Source organism: Polyodon spathula, chromosome 14 (genome assembly GCF_017654505.1).
Source record: "Polyodon spathula isolate WHYD16114869_AA chromosome 14, ASM1765450v1, whole genome shotgun sequence".
NCBI classification, from domain to species: domain Eukaryota; kingdom Metazoa; phylum Chordata; class Actinopteri; order Acipenseriformes; family Polyodontidae; genus Polyodon; species Polyodon spathula.
The window spans coordinates 2,412,671-2,440,317 of record NC_054547.1 but is presented as its reverse complement, the minus strand read 5'-3'; the positions used below and the strand labels follow the sequence as shown (position 1 = coordinate 2,440,317).

At 38.5% G+C, this 27,647-nt stretch overlaps 1 protein-coding gene across 20 annotated transcripts in view; it reads right to left on the bottom strand.

Moving 5' to 3' along the window:
• dab1a (DAB adaptor protein 1a) overlaps positions 1 to 27,647 on the bottom strand; it is a 78,972-nt gene that overhangs the window by 2,655 nt on the left and 48,670 nt on the right. For 2 of the 20 annotated variants that reach the window (XM_041271118.1, XM_041271119.1), the window contains exons 4-15: positions 27,260 to 27,358; positions 20,411 to 20,542; positions 17,400 to 17,519; positions 15,893 to 15,931; positions 14,858 to 14,923; positions 12,015 to 12,074; positions 9,018 to 9,068; positions 8,037 to 8,099; positions 7,235 to 7,331; positions 5,172 to 5,720; positions 3,050 to 3,177; positions 1,226 to 1,297 (exon numbers count right to left, since the gene is read on the bottom strand). In XM_041271118.1, coding sequence (XP_041127052.1) covers positions 1,226 to 1,297; positions 3,050 to 3,177; positions 5,172 to 5,720; positions 7,235 to 7,331; positions 8,037 to 8,099; positions 9,018 to 9,068; positions 12,015 to 12,074; positions 14,858 to 14,923; positions 15,893 to 15,931; positions 17,400 to 17,519; positions 20,411 to 20,542; positions 27,260 to 27,358 — 1,476 coding nt within the window. Of the gene's footprint in view, positions 1 to 1,198; positions 1,298 to 3,049; positions 3,178 to 5,171; positions 5,721 to 7,234; positions 7,332 to 8,036; positions 8,100 to 9,017; positions 9,069 to 12,014; positions 12,075 to 14,857; positions 14,924 to 15,892; positions 15,932 to 17,399; positions 17,520 to 20,410; positions 20,543 to 27,259; positions 27,359 to 27,647 lie in introns of all 20 variants that reach the window. The other 18 variants (XM_041271121.1, XM_041271120.1, XM_041271126.1 and 15 more) reach the window with 18 other exon arrangements.

Genomic DNA, 27,647 nt, shown 5'->3' with positions numbered 1-27,647 from the left:
TATAGGAAAATGATTTTGATTATAAAAAGCTTTCCTACAAACACCATGACAGTGTGCTGGTATAGAGGCTCAGATTAACTCAGGACACCTGTGACTTTGAAATCCCTTTTTCTATCACAGAGCTTTCCTCTCAATAAAGAACAGTGCACACGACAGCAGGTGATATGTGCCACGGAAAAGGTTATTGAGAGAAATGCACTGACTCAATGTGCAGCGCCTTGACCGTGTGTGGTTATTATACTGCACCGCAATGGCTGAACACTAAGAAAGGCACATGGAATTATTACTTTCATATTGCTTTTTGCTACGGGTGATATAATTAGCACACATCAGCAGTATATATAATTATGTACCTTATAATTAATTACGCTTACCATTATTGGCCGCATTACAGAACACTAACAAGCGAAGGAGCTGCATACTATGATTATCCACTCATAATGGGCGGCTGTTGTAAGTTAATAAAAGGTATACGTTTGGACAAGAAAATTAACATTTAATAGGTAAGTGATAGAGAAACATTGTAAGCTGTTAAGTTAAGGTGGAGAAATGTTTCAACAAAGTGTTTTCATCAATTCAAAGTGTTCTAACAGAAACATTATGCTATGGATCCCCAAACTAAAGTGTTACCATTAAAAGTGCAACTCAGAGCTATATATACTTATACAGTTAATGGATTTTCATATTGTAAATTCATTTATTTTACTTTCTGATCCGTTGGACTGACATTCCTTCAGTGCAGGTTAATCACATTGCACCCTGTTTATCACATTGCTGCCTACCTTTAATGTACAAGACCTTTAATTTGTAAAAAGCTGAACAGTGGAAATATCAAAAGAAACTAGCCAGTTCCTTTAGGAATCCTACACATATCACAACTGAGTGCTGTGCAACTACGGATACAACAGGAAACTGATTATAAGTTGTTCCAGACACCTCCAGAACCCCATTCCAGTACAAGACTGCAAATATTTAGGCAATTCACAGAACATTGAAAAATACCAGCAGAGCGCTCAACAAATTCAACACAGACATGTAAGCAGGAGTGGCAGGTGGAAGAAGAGGTTGAAAAAGAGGGGGCAAAATAAAACCCAAAAAAGGAAAACAAAGCAGAATCCGAGGAAGGGAAGGCAGAGTCACTGGCCAAGGGGAAGTGCAAGCGAACTCCAGTAAAAGAAGAGAGAGGACAGATACCTACCCTGACCTGCGCTCTCTAGCTACCGACCTGAGGGCTGAGGCTATCACCAGAGGGCTCTGCAGGTGGATCACTGTTAGAGGAGGCCTGAGATCCACCGGCCTGGAGAGATGAGCAGAGACAGATAAGAAAGCGCAGAACAGGTATACAGTGTATAGCACATGCACAGGAAGAAAGTGCACCAAGTACAGCACAGGAACACATTCCCTTTTGGAGAAATACTGCAACACAATTTCCGACAGCTCATGCACAGGTTGTTGCAGCCACCAGGTGCCGCTATTTGCAATTAAAGGTGAATAGACAACATGATAGGCAACTGTAGTTTCACAGAACCCCAAATAAGCAGGAAACACACATTTTAAAGGATAGCAGAATTGTATGTTCACTGTGTCACACTCGTCAGAATATTATAAAAATGGTCAATGCCACACATCAGAGAAACAGCTACATGTTCTATATGTGTCTTTGCATTCTGCTGCCTCTTACCCCTAACCCCTAACCAAGTTCACTTGTTTTTTATATATTTTTTGAAAGCCACTGTGTGATGCTTTCCCCATTAAACAAATTGGATTATGTATTTCTAATTAAATGTTTTTTCCATGTAAGCAATTTTGTAATGACCTGCCCCATCACATTAAATTATTTATAGCCTCTTCGTGAATCTCATTTAATTTTCCATAAATAAAATGCAGAAAATTGGAAACTGCAGAACCACTGAAGCATGCTGGAAAGTATAAAGCCTTCTGGTTCATGTCAGCAGACATTGCAATTCAAATAAATAGGACTGCAGTGTGAACTATACAGTAGCTGTAGCTCTGGAGAATTACAATGCACAAACCACACTCTTTGTAAGTGTTCTGTTTTCAGTTGGTCAGATTTGCAAATTATTGAATTTGCAAGGATAGCGTAACATTATAAGTTGTAAATATTTGTTGTATAAGTATCACAGTGTCTTCAGATTACACTTCCCCCTGCAACACAGCTAACTTTCTGTTCCTACAATAGCTATTTATTTTTCAGCACACCAACACTGTTGCAGGAGGGAGTACTATCTGGATGCAATGATGCGTAGAAGACAATTCCTCTTTCTCGTGGCAAACACTGCCATGTGCAAGTTGAGAAATGGGGGTGTATGTGAACAACATGGAATACTGTAGGGTTAATGAAGCTGTTCCTCTAAACTGAAGTGATCTTTTTACTTTTATAAAGCTACCAGTAAATGGCGTCTCTCAAGAAAGACAGTGTACTACCAAAAACAATGCATAAATATTAAAAAGGAGGAACAGGAGGAACTGATTTTGTCATTTACTTACACCATGCAACCAAGTGCAGCTCGCGTTAACAGCACTTTCAATAATTCATGCTCGTCATACATTTTTAACTTAGGGATGGATTCTGAACTCTCTAAAAAATAATAGGATCATTTTTCTTTATTTGTGAACAAATGCCTTTCTTATTAGCCTTTAACAGTTGAGATTAACTCATAACTACTAGTCTCTAATTACTGTGTATTACTATGGTCTTACACATACTGTAATTACAATACATAGCTGAATCTAATTAATGTATAAATCTTTGTGTGTGATATAATCCTAATCCTAACCCTTTTCTGATACAATTGTGTATAGCGTGCAAAAAGATTTACATGTTAAGTACATTGTAATTATGTGTATTTACTAAGTAACTGCTATGTAAATACACAGTAATTAGAGACACTTAATGTAAAGGGTTACCCCTTTTTGAATCATTTCAGTATAATCCAGCACAGTTTAGATCCGGTATTCATTTTGCTGGGTTGTGTTGTATTCTCTCAGTCCAGTTCAGTATGTCAGGGTGCTAGCCATGGCTACTCACAGTGTCTTCCTGTCCGCTCCGGCTAGGACTCTCCTCGACCTCCCCAAAGGAGTCATCCATTGGCGGGTCGCTGGCGTGTGAGGCTGAGGATTTGGACGGAGAACTTTGCCTCGGGGCAGGGGTTGGGGCTGCGTAAAAAAACATTGAGACATACTTTTAAGAATTTTTCATTGATTCAAATACAGTATTCATTTTTTTTTTTCTTTACATAGAAACGTAATATGTTGGGATTAGGGTTAGGGTTAGGGTGAACTTTTCTGTGAATAAACAAACCACTTTATCTTTTATTCTATCCTTTATTTTAACTGCACACATAACAAACCACACAAAAGCATTGTATCAAGGTTGATTTGAACTTGCTATTAAACCTTAGCCTGACACAATACAACCAAATGTCTTCCCAAGAAAATCATACATGCAGCCTAAACATTTCATCAGTGTGAACATGAGATTCTTTGACAATTACTCAAAGAACATCAGATCATCTGGTTTCCTTTTTCAGATCGAGTATGTCTTCAGACAGCTGCAGGTTGGGCAATGCCTGCTTGAATCTTCTCTCACAGTCCCTTCTCATAGACATTTCTCCAAAGCAACCCACATATATGGCTTGTGACAAATATTTGCTGTTGATATTTCTAAGAGAATTGCTTTTTTACTAGCTTTTACAGGAATCAACACGACTGTAGATGGCTGCAGTACATGATGCTAAAAGAACAGCAGGTTTTAAAATGTTTGTTTTTAGCTACTGTAGTCGTCAGTCTTAATTGAAATGTTACTTATAGAGCATTGATACATCTGAAATGGCTGACGGTGTCTCTAAAACTTGAATGCAGGGGTGACCCTAATATCGAAGGTGACTTTACAAAGAAGCAAATCAGGAATTATAAAAAAGTGGCCTTAATTGTGTTTTTACTGAGGTGGATGGAAAGCAAGATTTTACTGGATGCTGCTCGTTACAGCAGCCACTGTATTTCCTGATAACCCACCCAGATCAGTAGACCAGGCCATCATTGTGAGTGTAAGACACATTACTGCAGGTGTACTAACATAACAAAAGTATATAAACTGCTGCTCTCCAAGGATCTGTTATATTTAAACAATCATAAATATCTCACAGTGGATGATATATTAGAAGGCTTCTAACTGGCAGCAATCCGTATTCTACTGCTTGAGCGTTATGTGCTCTTACAAACTTCCCTGAGGGACAAACAAAATATGATGTCGTCTGTAGAAACCATTTACCTCAGTGACTGATTCACAGAAAAGGAAGCTCATGAAGTTTTTCTACAGTATCTGTCTCAGTCTGCCTCAGTAGCTGTCTCTGTCTGTTAAAACACACTGCAGTTTGAATGGTAGCCTGAAGAAGTATAATAAACTTCAGGACTTAAGTAGGCCAGAAATGTTTCTAGGACAAGGTGAAAGAAAGGAAAAAAACCCCAGAGCTGATTAAAAGTTCTAGATGAAGTGAACACATTACAAAAAAAAAATGTCCTACTATCTTGGTCTATATTTCCTGATTTGAGTTTGAAACAATGCAAAACAAAAAAGAAGATGAAAAATATTGCTTGTCTGGGCAAGGTGTGATAGTATTGATCTAGTGCTAGTCTCAAATGCTATACATTTTTTTGAGTGCAGTAATGCAATAAATGATCTTGTAAATTATGAGTCTCAACTGCTATTTTTAATTCTCAAATATTTTTTATTTTAGAAATTTGAAACCAAGTCTCCAATTTGAGTGTAAAACGCTTTACTTTCAGTGAAAAAGGGCAATTTTTGTTGAATCCCCTAATGCAATTATTGAGTTTTGAGATTTTTTAATCCAGAAATGCAATAAAATAAATTTGCAATTCATGAGCCACAAATGCTATTTTTAAGCCTCTAAGTGTAATTTAAGTCAAGTAATGCAATTTTAATAATAGACTAATTTTGTCCTACGAAGAGGGAGTCCACGACCCCAAAGGCGGCAATCTGAATGAAATGAAAGTTTATTTTAAATTTTCTTACTCTATACCCCAGCTGCAGAAAATGTCCCCTCCTCACTTTTGAACCCCAAGTTGCGCCCCTGGATGTGTTTGAATGTTTCAGAGTATTTCTTTTCCGCTAGGTTTTTGCAGAGACTCACGCGAGTTCGTTGACGGTGTGGTGGAGGTCACCGGGGTCAGGTTCATCTGGGAGATGTCAAAATCATCGCAGTCGTCAATGTCCTGTGCCACCCCCACCTGGCTGAAATAGTTGGAGAAGGCTTCTGAGGTACAGGCCAGGATGGGCTGCTCCTCCTTCCGTGATGGGACAGGTGGGGGCTGGACCATCTGGAAATCCTTGAACATCTCCTTGGACATCTTCTGTTTCGACCTGTCACCCTGGGGGCTGGACACAGCAGAGTCACTGGTAGGGGGCACGGCCGGTACGGGCGCGGGCATGCTCTGGAACATTGCCGCGTGCAAGGGTGCAACAGTTTGCGTTGGCATAAAGGCAGTGGGTGGAAATGCACCTGCCATGGCAGCCCATTGCTCCTGGGTAGCAGGGAAAAGGTTGGGCTGGCCCCATATCATTGGCTGGGCCCCTATCACCTGAGGAACTGGAGTCTGGGCTCCGAAGGCCATGGGTTGCTGAGCTCCAAACACTGGCTGCCCCCAGAGTGCGGGCTGGACGGCTCCCATCGTGACATAACCTGGCAGAAACACAGTTTTTGTCTGTTAACTGGACAATTAACTACTGTAAAAGGAAGTCAAACAATATTACAGGAAAGTTGAGCCATATCATTTGCTGGCACATGCAATCTGCTCACAAACAGCCTACACATCAGAGTGAGCTACTGAGTCATAACACGCAGTGCTGACTCGCAGCATTGCTTCGTTCAATTGTAATAGCTTTTCTGATCATCTCTTTGGGAAGGAGAGCCACGTCAAGGACTAGCAGCTTCAGGCTTCTGTTACAGCAAATAGTTTTTTTTGTTATGCTGATGCAATATATTGTCAATGTATTAATGCTGCAGCAGTCTCCTTGCTTTAATGTATTCACTCTGCTCACATCCACTCCCTCAGCTCCAGAGGGCTGCAGCTAGTTCCATTCGCAGCCCTGCCCACTCTGTACAGCTCAGTAGTCATGACTACAGGCACCTCCCCCTCTGTGCTCCCATACTGGAGACGGCCGTGGATGTTTAGAATGATGTCACCACTGGAGAGTGCTTTGGGCATAGGTGATTCTTTATATCCAAGATAACATGATAACTCTGTGCTTGATATAACCCTAATCCTAACCCTAACTCCTAACCCAACTCTAAACCTAACCCTAACCCTTTTGTGATACAATTGTGTACTTACTCATATCATGCAAAAAAAGATTTACACTTTAAGTACTTTGCAGCTATGCCTAATAACATTGTAATTATGTGTATGTACACATGTATTTACTAAGTAACTACTATGTAAATATACAGTAAATAGAGACATTTAATGTAAACTGTTACTGACAAAAATAAAATAATTATGATATAAAATGATAAAGAAAAACTACTGCAAATGTACTACTAATAACTTTATGGACATCAAAAACTTTGCAGATGGTCCACAGTGCAGTGGTAAGTAACAGAGGCTTTGATAAAAACATATTTTTGCAGTAACTTAGATTTTAAATAAAATGATCTGCCCCTAATGCATCTTCAGTATCATCTTAGTTGCAGTCATTGCCTCAATAGGCTTGTTTTGCTCTTTTCTTCCCTAATGTGTTCTTTTGAAACCTCTCTAGGTCTACCGCAGGTCTTAAGCACATCTCTATGCATTACACAAAGAAGCATGCATGCATTTCCACACTTCAATATTTGGAAATCAATCCATTTACAGTCATTTTTCCTAAATTACTGAATTAAAAAGAAACATGGCACCAGTCTATCCCACTATCCCATTATGTAATCTCCTCATTGCTCTGCCAAGGTCCTCTTACTTATAAGTCAAGGGCAAATTAAGACAATTTAATCAGAGGTTGCACTCCCCTGGAATACTATAGCTGAATGGCAGGCTTATTATGCATTATGAATATGGACACTTATGTGGGGTACATTTTACAGAGTGGTGTGTGCTGTTCATTATTCCAAATGCGTATCAGAAGTCTTGTGAGAAACAAATCAATTGCACAGTGCATCAGGATAGTGTTAGCTCCAATCTCAAGAGGAGAGCTCCACTTTACCTGAGGGTACAGCAGCAGGGTTGAATGGTCCGAACATTTCTGAGGGGTGCTGGTGCAATACACCTGGGTCAAGCGTATTTGCAGGGGATGCTGGGGTCTTTTTGAAGAAGCAGGAGAAACACAGACAAAAAATGAATCCTTTCCAAAAGCATGCTGCTCTTTCTATCCCTGTTTACAGTTAATGCATTTCCACTGGGATTGTTTTTACTAGCACACAGTTCCAGCAGTGGAGAAATGTTTCATGGTAAAGATCTTAAAGGGAAAGCCTTAACAGAATTTATATTATATATATATATATATATATATATATATATATATATATATATATATATATATATATATATATATATATACACACACACACACACACGCAGTAGGGTACACATGTATTGCTTCTGTAGTTTTCGATTTATTGTGCATATGAAATCAAACCACTGGAACTGAAAATCATGGAAAATTGTCAAAATAGGCAAATTAGTGATTATCAAATTGAATTGATGACTTTACTAGGCCACACAAGAATTAATTTAAAATTGTAAGAGAAAAGGAACACACATCCACAAAATGGTAAAATGCATGAGACTTTTTAGAAGCTGTTAAATGCCTAATTAAAGCATAAAGTGGTCTAACATTTTCACATGCAAGTGCCTATTGTTTCTGTATCACTGGTTACTGACCAAAAATTGAAATTCTCACACCCAGCGGTTTTCATGCAGGCCGGTATATAAAGGATATCAATGACAAATCCTCTAATACATGTGCACACTACTGTATATAAAGTTAGAGCCATTCTGCTACTTACTGAAGGTGAGGTGATGTCAGGAGGAGTCGACATGTCACCAAACAGCTGTAACTGGCTGATATTCTGTGAAGAGACATCCATTTTACAAAACTGCAATCAAAACGTTGTCACTTCATTTACTGTACTTCACAAACTGACCTGCCTCCCCCAAAACTTGCCAAACCAAGACTTTCACAAATCCTCCTCATATATATATATATATATATATAGATATATATATATATATATATATATATATATATATATATATATATATATATATATACTTGAATACAGTACCTACCTTGGAATCCCTCAGATCTGTTGGTGATGTGATGAATTAAACACACACACAGCATGTGATGGAGAATGATATGCACATGGCACAGTTTGTGATGTGATGAATTAAACACACACACACACAGCATGTGATGGAGAATGATAGGCACATGGCACAGTTTGTGAAGTGTATGGACTGTGGTATACCTACCCAAACTCAGCAGACTAGCCAAAGCCATAGCTGCACTATATGTATATACTAACTTTCAACTTACTCAGAGAATGCATGTATTTCTCGACCATCTCATACTTTTGTCTTTGTTTTTCTTCTTTGCAATATATTTTTGGGATTTAAAGTTCAGACTAATTTTCTGCTGCTTTAAAACAGACAAAAAAACTGTTCTGTGTAGAAGATACTGTTATAGGCGGTACAGTGTGTTTTTAAAATAAATATATCTAAAACTGTTGCTGTATCCATGAGCATATTTGAAATCTACAGTGTGTCAGCATAACTAAGCCTGGAAATGCAATTCACTGAGAGTGGTACGTCCTTCCCTTCAGACTAACAGCTAGCAGCTGAGTAATGACAGGAATGTTCCAGTAAACTGAGAGGACATTTCATTATGTTGCTTGCATAAGATGTCCTTAGCCTTTTGGACATCAATACAATCAGGATGTGTTATGTCCCCTCAGTATAAATGTGTTCCTCTGACTAAACCTTACCTGCATGACCTTGCCAAGGTTTTCCTCAATATCCAGCAGAGTCTCCCCATTCTGTAACAGCAAAGTGATGTTCAATGGATGGTGGTGAAGGTGAATGGGAACTGACCATTGATCCCTGCAATAAAACCAAACCCTTCTGCTTTGCATCCCTGTTCTACAGCGACACTTAATTCCAAATTCTAGAGGAGAGTCAAACGTTACATATGAGTTTGACATTTTGGCGGCATTCAATCAAATGTCTGAACATTTGATTGAATAGTGCCATATTACAGGGAAAAAACATTGGGTCGTAAAGCAGTGCTGTCTTTTCTGATTGAATCCACCTCTTAGGTCTAGCAGAGAGTCGGTATGAGTCTGTGATTTTGTGAATTGAATGATGGGAACAAGAAATTATTAAACTTTGTATTGTACATAGCGATACATGTTCTTCAGTGCTGGTTCCAAACAAACCAACACATTAATGAACAAATACATGAAACACTCAAATACTTGTCACTCTTAGTGACCTGTGAAACCCTAAAATGGTATCAAACATTATTCCCTGGTGTTAGCAGTAAGCATGGCATGAGAATGACTGAAAGGAGATGCAATGATGTTGCTGCAGAGAGCTAAGCATTCATTCTGATAAAAAGGTGATGACAATCCTGCTACCATACAAGGAGGGCCGTGTAGAATACTAGAACACGTTAGCTATGGTGTTACTATGAAAACTAAGGATGGAAAAGCTTACAAAATGAATCTGTCTCAGTCTGGATGAAAGCTACCTCTTTTCACAGTTTATCCTTGTGGTCACCCTACTTTATCATGAAACAGACCTTGCTGGTTGTCCAGTTTGTCCCCGATTGTATTTAATTATAGGAGCACAAGCTTCCTTCCTTAGAAATCTGCTTGCCACTTATTAAGTCAGCCTGACAAGCATGCTAGCTGCTACTAGCTAGAGCAGTAAGAGGTTATTCCTGGCTGGCATCTTCAAGCTACTAACTAGTTATTCGAAACACTGGTCTACTTGGCTTTTCTTTAGTTTCACCTCTGTATAATAGTGCTTTTTAATTTGTGCATGACACAATCAATCATTCATTAATCTTCCATGGAGCCTGTGTACACCTCACATGTTAGAAAACATGCACTTGTATAATCAATGAAAATGGAAAGAGGTCCAAGTTTAACCATCTCACCCCATACGCAGAGCAATAAGATTGTCAGCATCTCTGGGTAGAAATCCATAATGAATAGTTTTGAGGATTATACAAAGCAGTCCAAAAAATTGCAGTTTCCTGATACTACACAGCTGTCATTTTAAGGGTAAGCCATTGGAACCTAATTCTATTTCTTTAACATGGTCCAGGTGATCATGCTAGCAATCTTCTTGTAGTTTTTTTGTTGTTGTTTTAATTCTGAACGTTTATAGCAGTTGCACCTTTATCTCTCTGTGCTGACATAAACACAGTGAAAAATCTATTTTCTTTCTTTTCAAGGCTTAGCTTCCATCGAGATCAGAGTAAAGTGGGAAAAAAAGTTTGTTGGTCTGATTATACCGTGGCAAATCCTAGTAAATAAAGATTAAGGGGAATACTGATGCTGCCACTGTCTCCAAACAAAGAGGGTGTGCTGGTCCTCTCTAGGCCCCTAATAATAACATGCAAAGGAACATGCTGTCCTTGGTGCTGCTGTGGACTGTATTTCATTTCCACGAGTCTGTCCATGAATATGCAGACCCTGGAGAAGTGTGCCATTATGAATGTGCACGCGGTTTGCTAACATTACAATAATGTCGCCCACATAATTAACATTGGATGCCTAATCTCTGATCATGCAAATTATTTCAATCTTTAGAAAAAGAAATACATCCAATATATGCAAAATCATTTTGGTGGCTCTCTGAAAGACCCCACAATAACATTCTAAAACCCACAAAAATAACTTATAAAGTGTATGTTAAGAATTTGTAAATACTATTACTCACTAGACATCACCAGATTTTATTAATTTCAATAAAAGATATGTTTGGAAATGACATTTTGTGTGCCATGGCTTTATGGATTATATCAATCCTTTACTCTTGAAGAGTGTGTCAGAATTTAAACAGGCCCCCCTTGATGGACTGGCACTTAAATATCACACTTGAAGAACGGTAGTGTTTACTGATGCATGTACAACTAAAGACAGTTAGGCAGACTGTCAGGTATCTGTACTGACAGATAGAGAAGAAATCAATGTCGAAGATTTAAAACATGGCTACATGAATATCTGTGCAATGTAAAAAGACTTATGAAGGAAGTAACACAGACCTCAATACGAAGAATAGACAGGCATTTAGCACTTAGTAATAAAATCCACAGGTGATATAGCACCACTATGATGAGTGCTTACAATGAAAGCTTTGACAATTATGAGAAATATCACCAGGAATTAAAAGGAAAGTCGTTTTTTTTTTATTTGAAAGCAAATGAGTTCGGAATACAAACAAACAAACAAACAAACCAAAACTTTAATTTGGATTTTACATGAGTAAGAAGGCTTACTATCTCTTTAAAATTGACAGTGTTTGGAAACATACCATCACCCCCACTCTACCACCACACAGCATGCAGTTATGACAAGCAGAGGCAACCCGGCGCAAACCTCAGAAGAGCCATGTGTGTTATGCAAGTTCTTTCTTTTCTTTCTATCCCTACTGAAATGCCACATTCCTTTTTTTTTTTGATCTGTTGGTGGTTTTTGAAATTTGAAATGCAGCAGTTGATTGGCTATTGTACCCCTGTGTGCTAGAAGCACACCCCACTGAGCCGTTGTGTGTCCCTTTGTGAATATTCACAGCTGAATATGGAGCCCAGCCAAGACTCACTGGCAGCCCAAAAGCTGATGTTAATGGGAAGCAGTCAAATCCCATACGGAACATAATGTGAAACTGCAGTCCCTATGTGGGATGTTCCACATGGCTCGGAGCACTTGAGAGGTTTGCCTCGAGGTACCAATGAACAGAATAATAACACCTACACTCACTGTTTGCCGCTTTGGAACATCATAGACCCCTTCCTTCTGCTGACTTTTGGGGACCTGGATTTGTAATCAGTCAAGTCAAAAATAAGTAAACAACATGTTATCTTCCAGAGCAGCATCTAAGCAGCCTCAACAGACATGCCACCCAACAGTTGCAAGGGACTATAAAGTATATAGTTTTTCATTAACAATTATTACCAGAAAGATAATTGTGTATTTTTGTTGTTTTGTTGTTTTCTCTAATAGAAGTGCACACACCAGCATGGGGGGAGGCAGATTTTTCAATGTCTTTCTTCTTAATGGCAATAGAAAAAATTATGTTACAAAACTAGTTTTTGAGGTCTCAAAAGTGTTGAGGTGTTATCAAATTTGCTTTCATAAAAAAAGGTGCAAATGAATTCAAAATGCATTTCCCCATGGTGTAAAACATGACTCTGTGGAAATATATACCTAAGATTGAATTCTTCTGCTTCAACTCCCTATATGCATCAACATTTGCAAGTAAACACATTCTGCAATGGTGGGCACATGTACTTATATTTGCAGTGTTATTAAAAAGTTTTAAGATAGCTTGATAAATATATTCATATTCCCTGCCGTCAAGGGTCCACAGATGCGGCCATGTTAAATAGACAACATGCCACTCATGCTGGATTAAATATCAAGCATGTCTTTGATAAAGTTTACAGATCAAAAACACTGCAGGGGAGATATTCTGATCTTTTTAAGAAAACTCATTTATTTGTTTGCGATTGTTGTGAAATTCTCTTTCTCTTGTCTCCCCCAGATATCTATCAATATGTATAGTTATATATTTGTGAACTGTACCTTTTATGTAAAGACCAAGCAGTGTCAAAGATGATTAATCCCAAGAAGAGAGCGAGAGAGAAGCTGTTTACACACATGGCTGAGCCCTGAAATTATTTGAGCTCTAGTACTGGAATAGATATACCAAAATTGACACTATCATTTTTATGCTAAAAGTTTCCAGTTGTATGTAAAATCTGACATAGAAACACAATTTTGGAAGCAAGAAAAAGTTGTTTATAGCTCAGGAAATTCTTTTATATTGTGTATTGAGCATTGTCTCTGTTTTCAGTTGTAGCCAAACTGAGACCATATACATTATACTTGTTCACGGGAGGTAAGGCTTTTTCTTGTAAACTCCTGTGAAATGCTCTGCCTGTGTCTGTCAGGGAAGCTGGGACCGTTACAGTTTTTAAGTCAAGACTAAATATATATTAATGGTATGATTGTGGAAGATAAATAACTTACTTTTATAAAATAGCTTTCTTGTCTTAGTGGGTTTTATTGTAACTTTGATATTATTATTATTATTATTATTATTATTATTATTATGTATCTTTTAATACCTACACAGATATATTCACAATAAATAGATACATACCTACAGATACAAATATATGTGTGTGTGTGTGTGTGTGTGTGTGTGTGTGTGTTGTGTGTGTGTGTGTGTGTGTGTGTGTGTGTGTGTGTGTGTGTGTGTGTGTGTGTATATATTATTGGTATGATTGTGGAAGATGTGTAATATGTTTTACAAATGTATTGTGGTTTGTTTTTTGTGCTATGTACTGTACAGTGCTTTGAGATACTTCTCATTAAAAGCGATATAAAAATGTAAATAAATAAATCAATAAATAAATATGCACGCACATTACTCTTTTGCTGAGCACAATGAATAATTGAAACATAGGCTGCAATCGCACCTAACCCAATTGAAATCATCAAATACAATTTAAACTGATTCATTTGGGTCCCATTGTGTTCATGCTCGATAGGGCTCAACTGGAGTTATACTGATCTCAATCAACCTAACTATCCACACCAGGATTACCTTTAATCAATCAGGACTCTGCCTGTGGAAACAGTACATGATTGGAATATTAATTAAAAAAAAAAAAAAATTGTATGTAACTCTTACTACTGTGAATGGAGCTCTAATCATAACGCAACCAAGATCGTTCTCCAAACACACAATTTATAGCAGAACGATCTGAGTTTCAACCGACAGATGTTAAATTGATGCATATTCATATAAAACGCAGCTAAAATAACAAAAAACTCAAAATAGATGTACTGTAGTACAATAGTTGCTAGACTCTTCACTACCTTATTTAGTACAAGCATGTAGCACACAATCCCTTTGAGTAACTATACAAATCTATGTTTGGTATGTACTTCTGTGAGATGCTTACCATCTGAATCATAGAAGTGTGCTCTGCGTAGATGTGGTACATTTTTAAACTGGTAACAAAAGTGTAATGGCAGGGTAGGGCTGTAGCGTTGTATATGGCACTGTTGACCCAGCATAGCAGCGGCATAAATATTTGTATACAGTAGAAGTATTGTCAGGTAGATAAGGTTCTTTCACTGTGCCTACCTGCTATATAGGAAAGTATAAGGCAAGTAGTTTGAAGTTATCATGCAAACACACTGCACGTTGTGCCATTTAAAATGGAGCACACACAAGAAGGGCAATGCTTCAAACCAAATTGTGTACGAAGGTCAATCCCTACAGTTTGGTGCTTCTCAAGTCAACTAAAATGCCTGCACTACAGCAGGTAACATAAAGGCTAAACTGATAAACAGTGTTCTGGGTTTTTCAAAGCGGTATTAAAGAGCTAGATCAGATAGTGATGAAGAGGAACAAACAATGTCAGGCCACTGTGAAACCAAAGCCCAGCCCCCTGCAACACTCTTGCAGCTTGTCGATCAGTCCCCCACCAACCCAATGTTTTTTCAGTATAGACGTGTTGCCCGCCGCCTTTTGTCTATAAGAAACCGTGACATCAGTGCGTTTAAAATGGTTATTTTAGTACCTGATAAATGCTCTCCTCTGATTCTGGTTCATGGATTGGTTCATGTCCAGCCTCAAACACAATGTACTATTACATCGGCAGCGCAGAAGGAAGAGGGCAAAGAGAAAAACAGTAGGAAACCACAAAGTGATTGATAAACAAGATAAAAACAAGCACAGGCCAGCACTGAGCGCACATTCACATCAAAGGAAGAAGCAGCACAGAGACAACCAGTTTATTGGAAAGCACAATTGCTTATATACGGTAATAAGTATGTGGTACTATAGCTGACAGCAGGAATGGAAATAATACAAACTCTCATTGCCATCTGAGTGATTCCAGCTTGATCAATCAGCTTGTAAAACGTGGAACGGCTCAAACTGCTATGCAAACAATCTATTGTCCTAGACTGTCACGTAAGCTTGACTGGTGATTAATTACACCAAGGAATAATCAAATTTAAGCAGAAGATTTCTTTTGTTTTTCTAGTACCTTGATATTTCTTACTAGGAGGCACCTACTTTAACTTGGCTGTTTTTTTTTTAAGCAGTCACCAGAATGAAAAATGGTTGCCCTTGCAATGGGTCTCTGACCTGGGCCCAGTCTACTGTACTGTTAATTAATACATATATACAGTACCAATGTTAATTCTAGCTATTTCAAGGAGCCAACTAGTTAATGCTGAGCATATAGAGTGGATGGTACTGGCCACTGTATTCAGTAATGTAAGGCATGTGGATGAACAAACAATGGACTACGCCTCTATGCCTAACCTTAGTCATGATAATATAGGGAGATATAACATGGTAGTGGTGTTACTTAAATAACATTAACTCTGATGTGAAATGTAATACATTACTATAATGGCCACTCTATAAAGAAAAAAGGAAAGATGAATAAATTGTATTAATTTTCAAAGAAAATAAAAATGAGAGGTTAGTGTAAATGCCTAAAAGAGGAACTTTTTCTTTTTTTTTTTTTTTTTTTTTTTTTTTGCTTAAAGCAAAGCAACTTGATATGACACGATACGACACAACACAACGCTTCAGAAGTTACCTGGTACACAGGATCCTCCACATCGTCCTCCAAAATGGTCTTTGTGAAAGAGAGTTAAGAAGTGGAAGCGGCAGAGATTGAATCAACAGAAAGACAAAGAGAGGAGGTCAGAAAACTTAAAGAAGACTCGCAGCGGATCAGACAGGGGCTCAGTGCTGTTTCTCAAGGGTTTGAATATTAAAATGTTATTCTTAGAAAGGGCGCTCATTTCATTCCTGCCGTTGAAGAGGCTGCTGTCTGACAGATTGTCTCATTTGAATGTACGAGGTGCCTGACACAGATCACCCAGCAAGATCTAACAGCTGGCAGACACATTGAGACTGAAAGTAAAAAGGCTGAAAAAATCTTTTTAAAATAATCGTCAGAAGCTGAAGAAGCAGGCAGTCAGTGATATCTTACAGGGCAGGATTAATTATGCTGCCTATCGGTATTAGTTTTTAAATATTGTTTTCATGTCTACTTCTTTTGGAACAGTTATGGGGTCTAACCATACCTCAGTGTATACAGAAGGAGTTGCAAGCTACTTATGTTTTTTTTTATCTATTTGTGTTTGTGCTTAATAGATGAAGTGCAGGGACTGTGTATTTATACATATTTGTTAATTTTTTACTGTGTACATGCATAGTATTTCTCTACAGCTTTTCATATTAATAATGTGTCAAGTGAATATAAGATGATTGTGCAACCAATCCCTGAGAGGGTCATCAGTAAAACAATCAGAAAGAAACATTTGCAGAAGGTGTGAGCTGAATTTATCAAAACTTTTTAGTGCTTACTGATATTCCATTACTATTTGGCATGCTCTCAATACATATCACATTCATCAATTCATATTTAGGAAATGAGGTCCAAATTAGAGGCTTGTCTAGGTGTGAAGATGTGTTTGCGTGGGTTACCTGGTACACAGCTTGTCTAGGTGTGAAGATGTGTTTGCGTGGGTTACCTGGTACACAGCTTGTCTAGGTGTGAAGATGTGTTTGCGTGGGTTACCTGGTACACAGCTTGTCTAGGTGTGAAGATGTGTTTGCGTGGGTTACCTGGTACACAGCTTGTCTAGGTGTGAAGATGTGTTTGCGTGGGTTACCTGGTACACAGCTTGTCTAGGTGTGAAGATGTGTTTGCGTGGGTTACCTGGTACACAGCTTGTCTAGGTGTGAAGATGTGTTTGCGTGGGTTACCTGGTACACAGCTTGTCTAGGTGTGAAGATGTGTTTGCGTGGGTTACCTGGTACACAGCTTGTCTAGGTGTGAAGATGTGTTTGCGTGGGTTACCTGGTACACAGCTTGTCTAGGTGTGAAGATGTGTTTGCGTGGGTTACCTGGTACACAGCTTGTCTAGGTGTGAAGATGTGTTTGCGTGGGTTACCTGGTACACAGCTTGTCTAGGTGTGAAGATGTGTTTGCGTGGGTTACCTGGTACACAGCTTGTCTAGGTGTGAAGATGTGTTTGCGTGGGTTACCTGGTACACAGCTTGTCTAGGTGTGAAGATGTGTTTGCGTGGGTTACCTGGTACACTGCTTGCTCACACTGTTTATCCTTCTGTGCTTTCTTCTCCATCTCTTCCCTCTGCTTGAGCTCATAGATGAGTTGGAAGAGATCTCTCAGATCAAGTATTACTGGCTCGGCCTGGAAGATAAGAGATGTTTGGACTGCTAGCTGGAGCACAACTTCTCGTTTTACTTTCAGATATATAATCATAAACAAAAAGCTGGGATTAGCTGTTATAGAACAGACAAGAGCACAATACTATATGCACGTTGATGTGTTAACAACTCTCCCCTAACCTACTGTACTGAACATGGTGGCAGACTGGTAACCTGGTTCAAAGTGAATCAAGCCACAAAATGGATGCTGATAATTACAGTACACTGACTCCACCTGCTGGACACCTAAAACATTACAGCTAACTCTGAATCGAAGGGGGAAAAAAAAGAAAACCAAAAAAGGGTCCAGTATCCCTATTTTACTGTCCAATGGAAGATGGATGACTTATTAGAAATAATTATATTCAAACACTGATCAGGAGACTGACCAGGGGGAAAAAAGATTTAAGTCAGGATTATTTTAAAAAGGTTCTTCCCTTTAACACATGAGACATCTTCACTGAAAAAAGTGATGACTGATCGCCACTTAGAGAGGGTCTGAGTGGACTGGTCTGCCTGAATAAATGCCCTCCATCTTGTTTTACTGGCATAGCAGATCTTATGAGCAGTTATGAGGCTCACATGACTTTAAAGACAACAGGAAATCAGACAAATTATGGAGGTATTGCTGGGAGAAGATGACAAAAAAAGAGAATTTCAAACATATCACAAGAAATCAATTTTCATCTGTCTCTCATGCCATTGGCCTTGTCTGAAAGCTGGTGTGTGATGTTATGGAGAAACCTGCTGTTAAGGTACTAACACTGGGGAGATGATACATACACAAGTGGCAGCGCAGAGGACATCAATTCCAGATGGTTATAACATACAAGATGCCCCCGAGTGCATTGTAGTGTACGGCACTTACAACATATATTCTGTTTAGAGGATAGCTCTGAGTTACTGGTTTTTGTGTGAATTGGTCCCAAATGTATCTGTTTCCAAAGGGTGGTGAACTAACAAATAGTAAAGAGACGAGATGTCAGGTAGTGTAATCACACACTGGCGCATGTCAAAACCACAGTTTACTTAATGAACTGACTTGCCTTTATTCCAATGGTTATAAACCTACATTTATTTTATGTGTATGAAAAAACTTGATATAGAGCAGCATGCTACCGTCGCACTTCAAATTACGGTGCGTACTGTAAATGACCATGTAATAACATGGTAATAACTGAGTAACTAACAATTGCCGATGCCTTTTCATGGTAATTGCTGATGAATATGTGTGTAATTATTCTGCTGTACATGGAAGTGGCCTGTACCATCATGCAATTACATCAGGAAACAAGATGCTGTTCACAAGTCAATTTCCATGTAATTGAAGTTATTACCATGTAAAAACAGGAACTGTTGCTAATTATTCATATTCATTTACATGTGTACATGTAATTACATGATTACGAGTGAATTTGTTAGCTTCTCAATTATTTGTGAGCCTTTGAAATATGTAGAAACACCATCCATCATCCGTGGAACTTTGAAAACACATTTACTCCACAGCAAACTTCAATAGCTCAACAGGAGCAAAAAAAAGGCGAACATAGAAAACACTTAAGGGATGCTTTCTATGTTTTCAAACTTGGACACAGAACATTTGCTAATAAGTAGCACAATGCATATACCCACAATCGCTTACGAAAGGAGGTAAGTGGTCAACTGACCAGAAAACACTGAACTAGAAATATAGAAAAAATATAAACAAATGACTTAGCAAAGCTGAAAGAAAGGTGCAAACCTAATTGCAGTAATGATACAATAATGCAACAGTATTTTGCTGTGAGTCTCAACACTGGTTCAAACTTCTAACAGCAAACTTTATCGCCACATATGTGGGGATGTAAAATCGAGACTGCATCTGTTTTGCACATGGCAGAGATCTCGCAGCGCTCGTCAAAGACGATCAGCCACACTGACCCAAGCTCCCTGGAAGGGTTTGACTCCCTACAGAGTATTATGAAAAATGAGAAGCCCTGGTCAAAGGCCTGTCAAATATCCATATATAATAAATAATAAACAGCCTCTGATAGTGTTTGTCCATAAGGAATTGAACAGCTTTCTTTTCATGCGAGCAGAGGCAGCTATGCATAGATGATGCTTTCTGCCACTCCAAGAACTCAGCTGAGATACGGATACGTGACTTTCATCCAGAAAAAGAAGGCTCCAATTATGTCAAAAATGAGTCATCAATCTATACATAATTCATTTTTTTTCATCCCCATTATATTAATTACCTTAATTACAAGCTGTGTATTGTATAGGACAGTACCTCTAAATTGTAATGCATTTTCTGGGAACTTTTATCACAAACTCTCAGTAATCTGCTGGTGAGGAAAATCACTACCAACTTGGAATTAGTTCTGTCTCCGTGACACTTGTTTCTTATTTTTGTGTTACTCACTTTTCTGTTCAAATAGCGGTAAAACTAAATGAGAGAATGGTTAACTGCAGTATAAACAAAGGCCCTGCTCATTGTAAATATTTGTATTAGTATGAATATTCAGTTTAGTTCCCCTCCAGCAGGCAGGTTCGAGGGCAACTGAAGACTAAATTGGTTAATTTTTTTTGCAAATTTAGGCAGGCCATCTGTATATAAAGTGACCAGCTAGTTTCCTTGTGAGTTCATCTCAGAACTCAAGAAGAGTAGATGCTTTTGCTCTCTATTCCAGTTACTGGGAATGTCTCTCAGCCTGGGCGACTGTTGCAAAAACTCCTAACCTTGCTAAAAAGTACATTGTTTTGTATTTGATTTAGTTTCTTGTATATAAAAGCATGCCACTCAGCCCTGGACCACAATTTATTTGTGTGACTGTCCTCCAGCCTGTCACAGAACCCAAAAGACATTTCACCCCTAATGAGATGCATACTTACAGACTGTGCAGTCTTTATTGCCACAAACCGGTGATTCCCTTCCTTTCCACAAACATAGCCAAAGGCTCTATGATCCGTGATGTCCTTGGCTATGTACGATATTTCATGGACTGAATGGTGATGCTGAAGGATCTGAAGGAAGTAAGGGGAATGGGTAAGTATTTATGACCTCTGCCTGTCCATATGGGGAAAACTGATTAGGAATGTATGACATTTTATAGCAACATGTACATCCATCCACATCAAGTTATATCCGTGCACATCGGTGTAATATTATAAACACTGTGCAATGAACGCATTGCTAATGAACAGATCTGAACCACTGTTGAAATATAGGGATGACATCCTAACTTTAATGTGCCCCTTTGTTCACCCCTAGCATCCTTTATAATCCTGTTATAATGTGTGCTTGTTAAGGGTTATAACATACTCTTAAACTAAAATGTTACCAATTAAAGAATGGGCCACTGGTTCAGTTTATTAAAGGGGTAGGGAATTATGCAGGAGAGGGAAATTCTTGTGTGATGATTAAACATGTGCCATTCTGGACAACAGACGTTGAAACAGATTTCTGCCCCCAACTCGCCTATAGGAATTAAAGGTGACAAAGAGGTGCCAGAAGAGTCATGCAGAATCGCTGCCAAGTCAAATCAGCACCATTTTGCCTGCCCATGGTGGGTTAACACGTTATTGACAGTGTTGTGGTGGGTGTTTCAGATTTCTTATCCTGTGAAAGCCATGCATTTGAACTACCAGTCCTAAACTCAAACAGTTAACCATACTTGCGAAAATTGCAATGCTGCCACATTACATAAGATAAAAAGGCTGCGTAGTTTTACTTAAGCACTGAGCCACAATGTGCTGGGATAACAAAACTCAAAGCACCACTATCTGCGTGGAATAGCTGACCTGCCACAATGGAACTGATTGGCAAGGTTTGTTTTTATAAGTTTACAGCCCTTGCAAAGTGTTATTATAATTTCAAATAATATTGTAAACAGCTAATCCTGCTGCCTCGTCGAAAAGAAAAAGCAGCGCGTAGCAATGACAGCTGAGTAGTTTGGAAGGATTTACATGAATTAGAAAGTCATAAGAAACAGGAGTGTGAGAAAGGAGTGGGATAGATGGGTGCTTATTTCAATTCAAAGCAAAGAGAATCATTCTGCTGCGAAAAACCTGCTCAAAAGAGTTGAATTGAGACTAATCTGATTCAGCTTGGGGTACAAGAGCACCCATCAAGAAAACATGGCTTGGCAATGGTGGTAGTACACGTAGCAGCACCTCAGCTGATTGTCAGCTCCAACTGAAATTTCATCTTTTTTCAGAAACGGCTTGTTTCTGAGCAGCACTGACGTTGCTCTTAGAACCACATGGCATTGGCTGTGCTCACGACGCTGTGGCACGCAACCCCTTTTTAATCATTGTGTAAGCAAGCACAGATTAAGAATAAGAGGCTTCAGAGAATATCAATCATGACTATACACATGCAGTGCCAAAATCTTTTCTGAACCCATTATGGATTTCTGTTTTTTTAATTACTGGCTTTTCCAGAGTGGGAATTGGTAACAGATGTAATAGGCCAAATCAGGCATTGTAAAAACTGTCTATCTTAAATGGGTTGGGATATATAAAGCACAATACTGTAATTGCAATTATATATTGCACAGGTTATAGTAGTCTGGTCCAGGCACCCTCAAGGGAAGGTGAATCTATAAACCTTTAATGTGATAAACACCTCTGCTTCGTTTCACTTTAGCAAGACAACAATATCTTTGTGAAGTACTGCCACATATGTCCAGATTGTGCAAACATAAAAATAATAATAAATAAATAGATAAATAAATAAATAAATGGTTTATTCAATAATATTATTCTGTGTATTTAGAAGATGCATTGCTAGAATATTTGTTGCATCCAGTAATTAAATTGTTCTCTAAGCTCACTGAATTGAATGGAAAGGCAAGGTCTGGACACGACCCACAAACTATAGAAGAAAAGTCATTACAATTTTATTACTGATTCTCCTCCTTCAAAAGGAGAACCCCATTCAAGCACCCTGTGGAGAGACAGACTTACCAAATGCACATTGCAATGCACTGAGCCACCTAACTTCCCTGCACAGGAATTGGTGGGGTGGTGGGATCTGCAGTACTTTATCTCTTAATGGATTTGTTCCTACAGTGGTTTTCGCTGACTAAGGCTACATGTTAAACTAAGGTGAAAATCTAGTTATTTTCTATGCTATTAAAAAAACAAATTCCAAACACATATCATACAATATACTACAGAAGAATCTGGGTTCTAGGTGTTCCTGTGTGCTTATTGTGCAATCTCGTCTGCAAATGTGATGATGTTTTTTTTTTTCAATGGAGTGAAAATCTTTAGTCATAGACAATGTGCTATTTTTGGGTGCATAGGGCTACAAGCACAGTGCTTTCTTTGGAAAATGTGTATATTAATTGAGAGCCCATAAGGTGAAACCAACACGGCTCATTATTTTTGGTTGCGTGTAAAAATGGCTCTGTATATTATGTCTCTCGACTGGCACATGAAAAACATCTCTTTCCCAGTCTAATATGGATTTTCATTGACCTTCGCCTTTTAACCTTAATATTTCAGCAGCAGCAGTGGCAGCATGTCATTAGAAGGGTTTAGAATGATTTATTGCATTGCAAATGTTTCTCTCAGCAGACACTGACCTCAGCACACTGTTACCTCCCCTAGACACGGAGATCAGCATCTTGTTACCTCCCCTCTCCTCCTCCAGCCATATAAAAAGAATGGCAACATTTAAAGAAAGAGCAGGTTTTGGCAGTTGAGAGCAGACTATATTTAATGCAGAAACATTTGGCCAAAATTTATGTGTGTTCACACCTCAGATGCAGGTGAGGGTTTTTTTCTGTCTTTTCTCAAACTAACAGACTGTGCAAGGATTTTTTCTATAAGGGAAGTCTTTTTGAGATGGTGAAAAACGTTTTTTTATTCCCTACTTGGTATTCAGAGCTGTTTAAGAATATGTTGTGCTCCCAGCTTTTGCTTTGGAGCTCTTCCAAATTCATATAGCAATGAGGCGCTGCATCAACATTTAAATCAAGTAGCTGAAACAGAAAAAAACAAATAGGCTAATAAAACACACTCTGAAAGAAAAAAAAGGCTCCAAATCAATACTTTATAAGGGCAGGCTGACTTTAGACACATTTTTTAAGTTAGAGTAAAAAAATGTTGGAAAGATAATGAAGAAAGGTTGATGTGTAAGCAACATGGTTGCCAGTATTTTATTGGTTGGTAACAGACTGTTCCCCATCCATTCAGTATTAATTGCTATGACTGGAATAACACACTGCCCTACTGTATATGGTAGTGTTGGTTTCATTATTACCCCCTTGCAGGAGGGATTCATACAGAAAGGCTTGTCTGGCAGTCATCCAAAAAGATCAGGAGAGAACCGGATTAGTCGAGTTACAGGACATCAGTGCATTTTGCGGCATGGTTCCTTTGTAATGAAATAATAAGGTCACTTCTCTTCAAGAAAACTAACTCCTCAAAAGCACAAAACATCTAAGGGGCTAGAGGTCAGACTGAGGAAATATCAAGCTCCGTGTGTGAACAATGCTGTCTGTGTGAATGATGCTTTGTTTGTGTAAACGATGGTCTGTTTGTGAATAATGCTGTATGTGAACGATGCTGTCTGTGTGAACGATGCTTTGTGTGAACAATGCTGTGTGAATGATGCTGTCTGTGTGAACGATGCTGTGTGTGAATGATGCTGTGTGTGAATGATGCTGTGTGTAAACGATGCTGTGTGTGAACAATGCTGTGTATAAACGATGCTGTGTGTGAACGTTGCTGTGTGTGAACGATGCTGTGTGTAAATTATGCTGTGTGTGTGAATGATGCTGTGCGTGAACGATTCTGTGTGTGAACGATGCTGTGTGTGAATGATGCTGTGTGTGAATGATGCTGTGTGTAAACGATGCTGTGTGTGAACAATGCTGTGTATAAACGATGCTGTGTGTGAACGTTGCTGTGTGTGAACGATGCTGTGTGTAAATTATGCTGTGTGTGTGAATGATGCTGTGCGTGAACGATTCTGTGTGTGAACGATGCTGTGTGTGAATGATGCTGTGTGTGTGTGTGTGAACAATGCTGTTCTCCTCTCTGCCAACACATTGAAATTTGTGAGCAACAACATTCATAACGGGAGAGGGTGTAGAAATATCATTGGGAACTTTAAGTTGCCATCCCTGGCTCTGTTTTCTCCCAGAGTACCAACAAGACAACATTTCTTATTCAGGGATTGTGTTAACAACCAGCTAGTACAGCCTCAACCTTTACTTTCATTTCATTAGCTATCGCAGCCAGAATAATGAATCTCAAGGGCATGTGCAGGTCTGTACTGTGACACTCTGCACTGCACAACCAAGCATAATTATTATTAATAATAATAATAATAATAATAATAATAATAATAATAATAATAATAATAATAATAATAATAATAATAATCAAAACATGTTTGCATTTGGGAAGTGAAGTAGCCTACTTGCTATAGAATAAATGATAGTAGAGATTTGCTTCATTTTCTACAGATAAAATGTAATTCCTGAGCCTTGTTGAGTGGCTCTATTGATGTGCAAGATGGGTAGAAATTACTTTGATTACTGTTGTTGTTTTCAGGTCCTTAGTGGTGTTTCTCCTTCACATAGACTTTTTTTACAAACATTACGTATACATGGACAGCTTGTCCAAATGAAGACTCCGTGTCTTAAGACTGTCCTATCCCCTGGAACAATAAAGAAATTAAAAGAAAAAACTGGGATGGAGAGGTTATGAGGTAGTGTAGATACTGTACCATTGCCAACATGTTTATCAAGCAAAAACATGCAATTAAATTAACAAAACACAATCAAACAAACAAACAAACAAACAAGCAAAACAAACTCAAACATACTGCAGGGTGGAAGCATCATAAATCAGGAAGCACACTGTTTGCATTGCCATTCCACTAAGCAATACTGCTGTGAACTCTATTTGAGAGAGAGACAGAGAGCATTTCTAAATACATTCAAGCAATGCTAAGTTTCAGTGTTTTTGCTGCTTATTATATTTAAATCCTTCCTTACTTAGAACTGTCAAAAGATGTTAATTTGCGGAATGAATTCTGTAGGAAATGAAGCTGAGAAAGAGAGGTGGAACAGGATCATCATTCTGGTAGAAACATCTGTCTCCTTGACCCTCAAGCTCTCCTATGTGACTGTTTATCTCTGTAATTTCAAAAACTCTACTGTAAAACACATCAATAAGAAAGAGAAGTAAACAAACACTGATAAAGGCAGTGGCCCAGACTGTTTGTCTGTGTCTGATATGTCTTTTGATATATGCCTACTGTTGAAGAATGCTTGGGGATCACAGAAGGCTAAAATGAGTAAAAAAAAATACACCCTGTCAGTAAATTGATAAAGTGTGCACCCTTTATATATATCAAGCCACACTGGAAAATTAACTTAGATTACTGAATTTCATCACAAAGAAGCAAAGCAAAAAAAAGTTTTAGGGGGTGATATATATATATGAGAACCAATTGCTTGGGTCATTGTCTCTTATATAATTGATAATTATTCTGATTTTCATATAAACACCTGAATGTTGTGAAGGAATATTGATTACCATGGTCTGTTTCCTTTAATTATGTGACCGTGTGTAACAAAGTGCCCGCCCCTGTGTATATTATCTGTTATGTGTTGCGTGTGGTGTGTTTAAATGTTGGTGTATAGACATTGGTACACGGGATATAAACGGGTCTGTGTAACACGAGTGTTTAAAAAATGTATATGTGTATTTAGGCACGAGGATTGCACAGCACTTCACGTGCAAGTAAAATGTAGTAATATGTGAGCACGGGGAATTGCACTTTATTAATTCACGTGCTGGGATTCAAGTGAATAATTAATTGGTAATTGAATCCCAGCACAATAGTATATATAGATGCACGTTGTCACATACTGGGGGTTGGGTGTTCGGTGAGCGGAGAACGGGATTGGAGACGGAGGAAATAAGTAAAGTAGTAATAATAATAATAACAAAGTATCTGCTCACCGTGTTTGTCAGTGTCTGTCCGTGCACCGTTTTGTTAAGTTTAGTCTGTTTTCGTTTGTCTATTTATTTTGGCGTAGAGTGCCGTGTCCTGTGTTTTTCGTGTTTGTGTAAACCTTTTATTTTGTATTAAACCGGCGCCAACAGGCGTCTTCATCACTTCATTTCATCCGTCCTGTGTTTTGTGTATTGCATTACTTCCTGGTTCTGACGCCGCCCACTTCGGCCGTCTCTGTGACACCGTGGTACACATTTTCTATCCTCCCACCTTTGTAAATAGCTCCATTGAATGATCTATCTGCTTTTTCCTGGTTCTAAAATTCCTTGACTGTCCTGCACACAATCCTAGGATACATGACATGTGAGTGAGACGGAGGGACTGGGAGCTGTTTCCTACACAAACAGGCATGGCAGAGACCCAAGGAGGAGAAGGAGAAAGAGGATGAGGAAGAGAAGGAGGAGCTTTTGAAATGACTGTTTATTTCTTTGCTTGCTCCATTAAGTAATTGATAATGGCTTTCCCAAAATCTAAAAGGTTTAAGCTTCACCAAGCCCTCAATTCAATCTACCCCAGCCGAGCAATAGAGAATACTAATCACAGTTCGATATCCTATCTGTGTGCAGCTCACACAGTTCCCTTTGTTGTGCAGTCCGTTGCTCCTTAGAGATTCCTAGAGCTGGCCCGAGATCCCTGAGGCAGTGTGTGCCAATATTTTTTTTTTAATTTTGCCACGTCATGCAAATTGCTTTACTCACCCCCGTCTTTTCATCAAAGATTTTGATCCCCCCGAAGGAGACCGTTAAAAAGATTTTCTGCTTGTGTTCTCCCTTTGAACGGGCTGCTGCAGCAATTCCCTGTGGAAACAGAAAAGACAAAACAAAAAATCAGAGCCAGCATTTCTTTTTTTTAATTCTTTTTTTTACTTGTGATATCATGATGTGCTTTGTTTTTGATTTCCAAGTAATGTGAAGGAATAATGTTGCCATGTAAATAATCCTTCGTGTAAAACTGCAAAAGTAACAACACCCCAGACAACTGCAATCTATGAATACCACAAACCAGTCATGTAATGATATGTGTATCTTAACTCTTATAATATTCGCATAGCAAATTATTATAACATGTTCTTATAACAGTTTATAG